The following is a 12,875-nucleotide window of genomic DNA, read 5'->3' as shown; positions in this document are numbered from 1 at the left end:
AATCAGACTTCCCTAAAACTGTTAATCCTAACAGTTCTTCTGTCAAAACTAGACCCAAACAAATATGTCTCTGTCCACAGCTGTCATGTGGATTGATCAAAATTTCTCAAATGTGGGCAAAGAGCAGATTGTAACCATTAGACGCCTGTAGAATTATTTCGAGATGTTCTTTCTCATACTTTCTAGATTTATTTACTACAATCTGGATGAATTTAATCTAAAAATGCAATCTCCTTGGCAGAGGTTATAAAACGTTATCTCTGTATCAGCTTCTATCTCTCACACACTGAATCACATGACGACCTTCTCGGTACAGCCACACTGTGGAGCTCCCTTCAATCAGTCTGTGATGCCAAATCCTTAAAATACATTGATGGATGTGACCAACCATTTGGCTGGAGAAGAACCACATCCATTCAAAGGATGGTAATAATATTTATTCACATGTCTCTGTCAGCTGTAGCCGCTATTTTTCCAAAGATCAAGCCAGAAACAAAGGCTGATGTTCCTACAAACAGTCCCTCAGATTCTATGATGCTGCGTGAACATTCCTGAACACCCAGCAGCCGCTCACAGATACTCTGTACATAACAAGGCAACGAGCAGGAAAGACACGCTTTTACATCCAACCTGCTGCAACTGATTTAGCGTCTTGTTTGCTCCTCAAACGTACCTTTACACTTTTTCACCTCTGCTGTCTGTAAAATACACTGCAGTTTATTGCACGTACATGTAAAGAGCAGCAGCTGCAGAGACTCTCTCAGCATGGATCTGTGATCATGACTGTAACCAGAGCCCAGTTAAATAAAGCCCTCGGTGAGCACTCACAACTCCATAAACTAAAAAGCCATCACAGCTGTACAGATGTGTCCTGTAACGACAGTTAATACATCACTCAGGTCTGAAGAAAGGACAGTGATGTAGGTGAAGTGAAGGCCTGGATTTGTCTCACTAGATCTGAGTGAGTAAATACTGAAACGACTTTAGAAACTCCAACTATTGGTACTTTCCCAAATGAAGGAACAAAAAAAAAAAAAAAATTCTGACCTGCACACAGACACGGCACCAATGTAACAGAGCACTGATGTAAACTCTTAATTCTTGTCCGTGAGCTGCACAAGAAGTAATGCCAATGAGTGTGTGTCAACAATTAAATACGCCAGACCAGACTACCTTTGGCAAAAACAAGCTCAGTGTCTTAGCGCTTGTGTGTGTGTGTGTGTTTAGTGTGTGTGAACTTTTGTCCTGGACTTTTTAGCAGACATCTTTTGTGTCTGACCTCTGGCCTGATTCCATGACCCGACGCTCCTTGCTTCTTGAAAGTTATCCCTAATACACAATTAATCTCTTGTGTGTGTGAGTGTGTGTGTGTGTGTTGCCATGATGTGATCGTGAAATCAGTACAAACTGCTGTCAGCTCTCTGAGCCTCACTTAATTACATCAAGCTGCAGAAAACACACACGCACACAGAACCTGGCTTGCTCGAGTCGTTTCCATATTGGCCGCACTTTCAAGTTTGTGACTCACTCTCACTCCGAGTCCCTCCTTCACCTTCTCACTTCTTGCTTAACTTTATTTTTCCTCTGTTTGATTTTCCTTTTCCTTTTCTTTATCAGCCTTTTCAATGTCATTTTGTTTTCTCCTCCTCTTTTCCTAAAGTCTCTCAAGCAGTACGAACACCAACTCCACCTCTGTTTTGGTCTGAATTTTGGTTTCCCTGACACACACCCACTCTTTGTTGCGCCTCTCCCTCCCTCCCTCCCTCCCTCCCACTCCTCCGGCGTCTTTTTATCATCTGTTTCTCCAAATATGGTCGCCAGTGCAGAGGTAGGAGCGATTTATGACCAAAACACTGTCAGATCTCATGATTCTGAGGGACATGAGAGCCAGTGCCGGAGATGCCACAGATAGCTTTGCTGGCTTGCAGTGCACTGTGCAAATGCTTTTTAATCAGTGAAGCGTTTTATGTTTCACAAAAACATGCCTCAAAAGGTCATGTATGACGTCTAGATTAACAACTTCAAAACATCCCTGAAACACGTACATTTCGGTCACATTTTCCTTACTAAATATTTTTTTATTTATTTTGTCCTCTTGCCTGAGTCAGAATTTAGCCAAACGGTGGGTCAAAAAGTCCTTGAGGTATTTCAGGTATTAAGGTTAGTATTAAAAATAGCCAGGAGCACTACATGATGCTACATTTATATGATATATGATACTGCTACAGCTAGAAGTATCTGTGTTGAAACAAGTAGATTTAAAGTTACTTAAAAACGAATACGTCCTACCCCAAAATACAGCTATGTATGTATTTTCACCTATTTTTTTGGTGCAGACTTAACCAACTACATATTTTATAGCCTATAAAAATAGAGTATTAAGTATATATACTCTAAAATATATAACAAAAACCAAAAACAAATAAGGCTAAAGAGTCATTGGGGGCTAGGCCAGTAGTAGGTAGGCCATAAACAGCTAAAGTTAGCAAACAATGTAAGAGCTAGCTAGGTAATAGTGACTCTAGGGCAAGTTTAAACCTAACAATATATATATAAATATAACACTATATAAGGATATAACTTACGTTAATATAACTCAGGCAAAGCTAGACTCTGGTTGTTTATAGCGAAGAAGGACGTGTAAATGGTTGGTATAACAGTAGAGAACACAGAGTATAAAGTCAGGTGGAACGTGACATCCCTTAGGGGAGCAGCCAGTAGAAAAGACCGGTAGAGGACATTTATCAACGAAATTATTATTGTAAGGAGCAGAAAGAAACGGTCAAAGTGCAGGGAAAGAAAATTGATGGAACATGAAACAGGCCTCGAGCTGCACCTGTGCTGGGGAATAACAAGGCTACAGTTTTAAAGAGAGTCCAGCCACCGCAGCAGTGCTACTGCTGGGAACCTTTGATTTTAATATATAACAAAAAGCCAAATGCTGCTGAAGAAAAAATAAACACGACTGTATGATGTTATTCTGAAAGTCAAGTATTTACATACATACAACATTCCAGCCCCAGCATCAGAAAACATGTTTGTAGAAAATCTCTTTTACAGCTCGACCTTTTGACCTGTTTCTGCCTCTGGACAACAACATTGATGTTAAGAAATACATTTTAGCTGACTCAGAATTTAATTCATTTACAGACAACGCCTAGGATGTTATCAGTTATGGTCAAACCCCCCCGGTTTTTGTAAGATGACATAATTGTTAGTTACACTGATCTGAGGTCAGCAAAGACTGCATCAGGGGCTCATATGTTTTACTGCACAGAGCTAGAGGTCTGAACATTCATTCTTGCTGCAATTGAATTGCTCTGATGTACGACTACAGCTGCAGCACAGAGTGTGTATGTGGAAACAAGCATGAACTCCTGTACTCTCATGTGCCATAAACACACCACACTCCCACACAACCATGCCTAAACGCACACATTCAGAGGAATATGTTGCTTCTCATCCATGTCTGTGTCACAGTGACCCATATTATGGTCCTGACTGACAGTGAAATAACTCTCAGCGTCTTGGCAGCTTTTATCTATCTCTCTCCCTCAGGGTTTATCATGGTCTTGATTTGACACTGATTCATCCAAAAAAAAAAAACGGCTCTCAGTTCTCAGAAACACTGCCCTCTGCCTGTGGTTTCTCTTTTATACTTTCTTGTGCAGGACTGACACAGTACACACACCCACATTACTGTGTGACAAAAATGTCACTACTAAAATAGACCTAGTAGATTTGATAGAACACAGTGTGTACATTTACATTTTTCAATGATGTTCAGACTGTCTCTATAGCGCCCCCTGCAATTGTGAGCATGAACTGTGCTTACCTATTTTGAAATGTTGGATCACCAATTACACTTATCCGAAATTATACCTGACTCAAAGTCTTCTGACCAGGACGTGCCTCAGAAATTGTGCACTCAACTGAACTTGATCAGAATTATATTAAATATAGAGAATATTCTCATTAATGAAGGTTAACTTCATCGATGTACTGAGTTAGAGTGATGTTTGAGTTCAACCAGCCCACAGTGAAGAGGAACTTCATCTGCAGAATAAAACCCAAAACTGAGGTCAAAAGGTCGAGCTGTATATATCTCAGCGTGCTATTTTAAAGCAGACAGATCCAGGCTGTGCGTCTTGAGACTTTCAGCATCTGAGATTTGTCAGAATTCACTCTCTGACCCTTCCTGCAGACCAGATTGATTGATACGACGAGATTGTTTACCGTGTCACTCTCTGTAATAGTTTTCCCATCAGCTCCAGGCAGGAGGCTGCAGGCCGCTGTGCATACATTTGCATCTTAATCTCCGCAGCTGTTCACTAATTGGAAACGCCAGCTCACCGATTGGCTGCTTCAATTCATCTCCTGATTAAAGGGAGACGCTCATTAGAGTGTCTACCCTTCAAAAGATCTACAAATATGTGTTTGTGTACGTGATTGATGCAACAAACTCACACAAAGTTACATCTCATCAGTCGGAGGCGCTGCCTGTTTTTCCAGACGGTTTTATTTTTGATAAACTGGCTGTTGTTTGCTGCTGGAGCAGCCATTTATCCTCAGAAGGTGTAGAAAATGGTTTTGTCTGCCTCTCGTCCTCATGATGGATTTCTTCCTGAACAAATACTGACCTTCAGGACAAAATGGCAGCACACGTCTACTTTGTGTGTTTTTACTTAAATAATTATTAATATTTTACTTTAAGAAGCATTCCAATGTTTATCATTATCTGATTTGCAGGGTGAATGGGTACAAGTGTAGCTGACCTCGCAATAAAGACAAACAATGTCAACTCCACCTTTTTTCACCTTGGTCAGTGGCAAATGCTACCGTTAGAACACAGACTGACCAATGACAGATTGGATTTCTACAAAGGTTGAAGCAATTCCTGTTAAAGTTTTGTTCGTCTTCCAAACATATGTTACAAGACCCTTCACTTCAAACTCATATTCCTGCCTTATAAGTATCGTAGTGAGACTTACTAATCTAGACATGTGAACATGTGATCCTTCACACTACTTCACACTAATGTTGTCCTTGATAAATACCACATAGTCAGGTCTTAAAGGAAGTGTTAAATTTATCATGTAATAACTCTCCATTTTCAAATGACTATAACACCGATGCTATCACCTTGATGCCGGAAACTCAGGGACCAAACGTCACAGAGTAGAGAAGAGGTCAACCACCTAAATATAATACTATGACTCTAATTTCATCACAGGTATCTTTTTCTTTTTTATCCTTAGATTGGGGGTCAAGAATATTCTTATTAAACTCAATTTAGGCAAAACATGTTTGTGAATTTGGGCTAAGCAAATACAATTGATTTGACATGATGTTTAATTTTCAGTCCCTCTGTTTGTGCACCTGCTTTATCACAGAAGTACTGCATCTCTATGCAGTATTTTCAAATACCTCCAGCACTCACAGAAGAAAAATAAACCCTAGAATAGAGCGTGGAAGACGAGACGGGACATTAATCACACAATGCCCAAACTTGCAGGTTTCTATTTTTACGCCGAGCAGAATTATTTGAGAGCAGCTGCAGAACTGAAATTTTTATTTATTTTTTTTATTTTCCCACAACAGCTGATTTAAAGCATTGCTTCATTTGTCAGACAATTAGTATTAGATTTAAGACTGACACTTGCATTGCTTCATTTGTCAGACAATTAGTTTTAATTAGATTTAAGACTGACACTGACAATACTAGCTTGATTAGAGGCAGAGCCAGCCTTATATTAAGCTTTTCTATTTCACCTGTGGGTTGTGTTTATTTAGAAGGCCTACAACTCTTATCAAATATCTATCCATCCATCCATTTTCATCCGCTTATCCGTTACTAGGTTGCAGGACATCAGTCTCCATGACCGCCACCCAAATCACACTGCACCGTACCAACCCCCCCTGAACCTTCCTGCGGGTGGTGAGTCCACTGGAAGGTACCAACCGCCCTAACCGGGGTTCAATCTTGCCCAGGAGGTGAACTCTGGGGTTCCACACCAATGACAGAGACATTGCCTCTGGGCCAAAGCGCCACCTATCAAATATCCCACAGCTGAAAATCCTAATGTAGGACACAAACATCCCCAACTACAGCTAACACTTTCGAGTCATTTGTTGGGCCACCATAAACCAAACAACAGGTTAAAAAAAAAAAAAAAAGTTAAGAGATAAAGAAAATCCAGGTAAAACGTTTTCCTGAATGTAGCTAAAAGCTAACCAGTGCAGTTCTAATAATTAACTGAATAAATAAATGAAATAAGTTATGATGATTAAAGATGGGTCGTACCTGCAGAAGACTCCTACACCATCCAGCAGGTAACACTGGCCGCTGTTGAAACAGTAGTTGGGCAGCATGTCACAGGGAGAACGGCAGGTTCCGTTGACAATCTGGTAGCCCACACGACATCCGTCCAGCCCATCCGACCCATCCACTGGTGCCGGCACAGGAGGAGGAGCGACAGGATCGCTTGTTGCCGGAGCTCCCACACCGGGTAAGGCTGCCCCTACGTTAATAGGACCAGACCCTGGAGATCGAGGCTTGGTGCGATCTGGAGCCCCAGCCAGCAGTCGAATGTCATCGTCGCTCTCATAGGTCTCAGTCGTGGTGCTGTATGAATACTCGTCAGGAGAGGGGGATATACCGTCATCGTAGGGCGTGAGGTAGTCATAGTTATCAGGCATTGCCCAGGAGGTTGGGTCACCACCCTGAAGCTCATGGGCCAGTGATGAAGGAGAGGGTGGGGCTAGGTCCAGGTTGCGTCCCCGAGGCGATTGGTCAATGTAGTCCACATGGACAAGGTCAGGGTTGGGAGTAGTGGTGGTGGTGGTGGTGGTGGTGGTGGTTGTGGTGGTGGTGGATGGGGGAGGGTCAATGGTGGTGAAGAGATGGTCTAGATCAAACACGGCTGTGTCTTTGGCTTGGATCCATGGTGGGTCAGTGCTGGGCAGACCCTTTTCCCCCTCACCTATTTCTTCCTCACTCTCTGAGAGATCTGGTTTACGCGGAACACTCGGCAGCAGGAGATCAGTTTCAGCAGAATCTGGAATGAGCTGTGGGGGAGCGGCAATCTCAACTTCCTGCACGGCAGGAATCATCGATTCTCCAAACATCCCGCTGCTCTGCTCCTCATCACTAGTGCGAGGGATACGACCTGCCCGTGGGGTCACAGTGGTGATCACTTCAGGAGTGGAGGAGCTGCTGGTCTGTGTTACAGTGGTGATGATGTCATCGACCCTGGCGGGCCCTTCCTCTTCTTTAAGGAGGGAAGTGAGATTGGCTGCATTGTCCAGTTCAGTCACATTGGTCCCAGCAACGTCCCCTGCAAACACAGACAAGATCGGTTAGCCATTAGTTATTTGAAGCTAACTGTGTCCCCACTGCGTAAACCTCAAACCATGGCTTACTGGACTTACTTAATTTTAGCAGAAATGTTGCAGAAAAGGGTAAATTATTCTGTGTTCGCTCTGTAAAAAAGTATTATCTACTGTAGTAGTAAACATACAAAAAGTTCCGGGATGAGAACTTTTAGAAAGCTGTAGACACAGCAGTGCCCAGCTGCACTGTTTTTCATTGGCTTAATAATTCAGTCCATGCCCACTGAGCAGAGGCAGTACCACTTATTACACTGCATCAAGAAGTTTTGTTTTTATTTTGTCTTTTATCCAAAAGATTCAAGGACTGTTGATGAGACCCTGAAGGGCGACCTGCAGTCTGTAAGAAAAAAAAAACAACCTCAATAGCTACATTCTCCCAATCCAAACTGTGTTAACAAGACAGCAAGGATAATGAAATGGTCTCATTTGGAAATGTAAACATTTTTTGTCTTCATTAGTTGCAGAGAAACAGCAACAAAATGTGCCTAACAGGCAGGAGTGAGGCCAGCAACCACTACATTTGGAGGGGAAAAAAATATTACCGGAATAAGTCCAGGTCTGGAAAATATACAGAACCTGAAATATGCCATGTTTACACCATCGTGAAAAGGCAGCATCCAGGACTTGTCAACAACAGAAGACAGAGCCTTCTGCTGTGTTTGAAACAGAGGATGTATTTTGTGTCCTCTGTAAAAAGAAATGAATCACAACTTGGCCCCAACGTCTGTTAACAAAAAACAACTTTCTGTTTAGCCAGCAGCCAGAAAAGTAATAATGATCCCACACCAACCACACTGGCAGAAACACAGCAACCATTAGCATTAAAAATGTAACAATCCAAGAGAAAGTAAAAACTGCCTGGGTGTGGAGGAAGAGGAGGAGGAAGAGGAAGAGAACTCCACAGTTTGCTATTTATTCATTGCTGTAAAATCATGTCTATGGACTGATTTGAATCCAAAGTCATTTGAAAGAGTGGACCGGCGTTCAAACAAGTGGAGCCCCCGGTGGCTACAACAGAGCTTTCAATTTAAACATAAACATCTGCAGAAATGCTGTCAAAGGCAATATCTGCTGTTTACATGTTGACAGTTCAAGAATATTAACCAATCTGGTTCCATCATTTATTTTTCCACAGCCACACCGTGACATCACTGGCATCAAAAACAACAGGGAAAACAAATGAAAACAAGATGCAGTGGAACGTGTTTCATCCTCTCGTCAATTACTTCATCTGAGGAGCTTGTTGAGTCACAAGGAGAAAGAAAACAGCTTTACCATCGCCTCCCTGTCAGATTAAAGTAATAATACATTAATGTACCGCATGGCAAGGAGCAAGGTTTAAGGATTATTTGGTTTTGGAAGAGAACAGATTTGAGAGATGTTTTGGTTCCCCTTGATGAAACAGATGGTCAGGGATGGACCCCGAAGGCAGTACCAACCATCTGAGTTTGTTTTGGTTTTTTTTGTTTTTGTTTTTTTTGGTAAACTTGACATCATTCGGATGTTGGAAGAGACTAATGAAGCAACAGGCAATTCATTTGGTGTCGTCTTCATGTGCCCATGTGGCAGTTTCGTCATCGGTTATGTCACCACTTATTTCGTGGCTGCATAGTTTTGCTACTTTAGGCGTGCACTTAAGTGGAAACACTTTCCTTCCTAAGCCTTGAGGAATGCACTTGGTAATGCACCGTACAGTCTGTGAAGGCTTCGACAACAGTTTTCTCATCAAAATGTAGGAGTTGAGAATACAATAGAAAAATCCTAAGCCTTTTGTGAAACTTGTCAGTCAGCCAGGATATGGAATTATACTGGGAAGAGAGTCTGGGAACATGTATCGACCTCTTTGGATTTCTTGTTTCACTTGGATGACTTTTTTCACCTTTTCTTTTAAACCATTTCACTTCTTTGTCTAGAAAACCAATATTCACTTTTCAAGTATTTTTTCGCCAATTTAGCTGTCATCTGTGCTGACTCAGCCAAAAAACTGACTCCATTGTGCTAGACTGTGTTTTTCATTAAACTTTTTTTTTTTTTTTAATCCACAAACAATGGATTCTGGTGAAACGTTTAGCTGATTTGAAGCTAAATATGGAAGCATGATCCCGAGGTGATGAAATATGAAGAATATCTATTCCACTCTTACTGGTTTAAAGAAGGGCTGGTTCACTGATAACACTTTCAAATCTGCAGCTCTTTGATCCTGTGTTCAAACCAGTAGTTTAAAAAGCTAGCGTGTTCAGATTGACAATTAATGGTTTCACCTAAATCCCCTTATAGATCTGCTATTAAACAACAGTTACCTAACCAAGGAGCCAATCAAACGTCTCCTCCACAGTGACAATGACTCTCTGCTCAGTGTATAAGACTTGTGTTTTTCTTTGGTAATTACGATCTGCAATAAACATTTACGACTGAGATGACGTGATGTCAGTTACGGGATCAATTTAAAAGCACACAGACTCCACACAGACATTGATGAACTGCAGAGAGAGCTTCGTAAAATGTGCCTCGATGAATTACTTCAACAATTTCTCAGCTGTTATACAACGGTTAGATGTTGTGTGTTTGCATAGTAATGTTGTGTTAAGCTGTGTTCAGTAAATCACACTGACATTAACAGTGAAACAACAGGCTGCTTGGTTTTAGTTACGATAAAGGTAGATAAATAAGAGTCCAACATTGGGAAAGAAAGAACTGATGGCACCATTGTTAAGAATGGGGACAGAACCAAAGAACTATTTATTTCCACTCCTGGGACCATTCACAAAGTGAAAGTACCTTCTCATCACTTAAATATTTAAACTCTCCAACTTTGTACAGGATCCAGAGTGGAAATGTAACTCTTTTGAGAGAGCCACAGTTCCACATATCAGAGACACAGAATGCAAAGTGATAATTAATATTATATATAATAACAATAATAAATTATTAATTGATCTATCATTTTGTTATCACTCCATCCAGCCATCTATCTATCTATCTATCTATCCATCCATCCATCCATCCATACATCCATCCATCTATCCATCCATCCATCCATCCATCCATCCATCATCCATCATCCATCCATCCATCCATCCATCCATTCATCCATCATTCATCAACCATCCATCCATCCATCTATCCATCCATCTAAACTGTACCCTGTCCACAAACAGGCTTCTGTGTAAAAGCTTCTGTTGTCAAGGTCAACCTTTGCTTACTATAAATAGTCAAGCAGACAATTGATGTCTGATGTTGACAATTCACAGGCTCTTTGTCAAATCAAAAGACTAAAGTCCGAACAGCTCATTTTCCGTGCCTACTGATGATGTATAAACAGGATTCAGCCTCAAAAATAGTCGCTGCTATAAATACGATCATTTGACTTTGTGCTGGTAAGGAGGATATTTAAAGACAAAGACAACTGGAATTTATGATGGTTCAGAGTCCATGTAAGTGGAGGATTCAAATGTATTAATTTGTTAAAAGACAGATGACTGTGATTTTTTTTTTATTTTTATCTCCAGTTGCATAAATGTAATTTCTAGCTGCCAGATGTTTGTCAAGTGGACAGATTCAATTTATTGTGGCTGTTGTTCTCTGAGGCAGTGCCGTCTTTGAAGCTGGGGTCGTTTGGAGTCCAATCCTTCCAGCAGTCCCAGCGTGCACTGCTGCTGCTGAACACATCAACCAACTAATCTGGGACATCGTGCTGAACCACACACAAACCAGACAAAAGGGTTGAAACAATAAATTTGATGGACGACACACAATACTGTAAACATGCCCGACCCTCCTCCTCACGACGTCCATCACTGTTCACGCAAACCAATGAATGAATCTGTATGAAACAATCTGCACACCAGTGACAGTTTGTTCAACTCATCAACAAACCTTTTCTCCTCCTCCATCTGCTTCCACCTCGACAAGCCTGGCGAAGGCAGGCTGAACATCTGGAGGAGAGACAGCAATGGCTGCTGCACCAGCTGACAAGATGACAGGAGATGATGAGGAGGAGACGGTAACAAGAGGCAGAGGAGTTGACGGAGAGAAACCGAAGCAGGAAGTTGAGCAGGTGACAGTGAAAGATGGAGACTGAGAGAGAGACAGAGTGGTGGAAGTGACGGAGCGAAACTGACAAAGAGAACTAGGACGATGTCTGTGAAACTGGGGAGGAAACACTGAACAGAGACCCGGCCATCACCGGCCATAACAGCACGTCCTGTTTCAGCCAGGCACTGATGTAGTATGGCATTCGTTGAGTAGAAGTGCACCTTCACGAACACCACTGAATTTACATTTGTAGGAATCAGTGCCATTCAGTGAACATGGCATTTACAGCACGGACCTGTCACATTCAAGGACAGGAAGGAACCAAGACAGAAGACATAAACCAGGATGAGAAAAGGAAAAATCCACAAAACTGGGGTCACTGTTATAGACTGCCTGTTGACTTGATAAAGAAACTCAAATTTTGGAAAAAAAAACATAACAAAATGGAAAAGAATTACTGCAAAAAAACAGACTAAAAATAAATGTTAGCTGTTACAGCCTCCACACTGAGCCAAACATATCTGACTCATTACCAAGTTTTATCCAGATCTGTGGAAAACCTGAATTTATGGCCATGACGGCATCATTCGAAGGTCCAGCCCATGGCTGCCCTGCCCAGCTGACTCAGTGCAGGACACTTGGTTTCTATTCTTAAGGCTGTGGTAAAGTTCATAACGAGTTCTTCTAAAATAACAAGAAAGTAAAAGTTATGATCTGCATCACATGTCGAGATGATGAATGATCAGGTTTCTATGGTATTAACATGACCATTAACATTTTAGGTGTAACCAAACTGAAGAGAAATAATTCAGAGCGACTGATATCTGACATCTGATCCAAACGTGCAGCTTTTCCAACAACACTTCCAACCAGTTTCTAACATCCAAGACTGTTATCATCAAAAATTGTGAAATTTCCTCCATGAACATTATGGTTGTAATCTGCAATGTGTGTCCCAAATGAAATCTGCTACAGCTTATGGCAAAAATCAAAAACACATGAGTGACCTGTCCTTCAATGGTATACAGTCAATTCCCAGCCAACTCTCATCAACTGAATCACATAGGAACCATATGCCCATCTCTGCACTCAACCTCTTTACTTCACTTGGCAATTACTTTTTCACCAAAGGGCCTGACGTGTGTGGATTAATGAGGTTTGAGCTGTTTGGACAAAGCGCCGCTGCTGAAGCCGAGCCACCTGTCTTCCAAGAGAACCTCAAACATTTAAACCTCAGACGAAGAACTTGTGTGTTTTACATTACATCAAGTTAATACGACGTCTGGAAAATTCTGTATGAAACACAAACAAAACGTTTTCTCACTTCAGGTCTGAGGATTGTGTGACTCGCCCCAGTGCCACTCTATGTGCACTAACATGATCATGTTCTGCAAAAACCCGGAACAGTAGAACATAGATCGGAACATGTCTCCTTTGACCACAACCAG

The 12,875-nt window shown here is 41.6% G+C and overlaps 1 protein-coding gene across 2 annotated transcripts in view; it reads right to left on the bottom strand.

Annotated features, from left to right (window-relative positions):
- The window catches only part of cspg5a (chondroitin sulfate proteoglycan 5a), a 45,456-nt gene that overhangs the window by 14,822 nt on the left and 17,759 nt on the right, over positions 1-12,875 (bottom strand). For both annotated transcript variants that reach the window (XM_017038030.2, XM_008324161.3), the window contains one exon: positions 6,305-7,337. In XM_017038030.2, coding sequence (XP_016893519.1) covers positions 6,305-7,337 — 1,033 coding nt within the window. The remainder of the gene's footprint in view (positions 1-6,304; positions 7,338-12,875) is intronic.

The sequence above is a fragment of the Cynoglossus semilaevis genome, chromosome 13, assembly GCF_000523025.1.
Source record: "Cynoglossus semilaevis isolate Cse_v1.0 chromosome 13, Cse_v1.0, whole genome shotgun sequence".
Taxonomy (NCBI): domain Eukaryota; kingdom Metazoa; phylum Chordata; class Actinopteri; order Pleuronectiformes; family Cynoglossidae; genus Cynoglossus; species Cynoglossus semilaevis.
The sequence above is the reverse complement of the archived record's forward strand: the minus strand, read 5'-3'. Positions and strand labels throughout refer to the sequence as shown.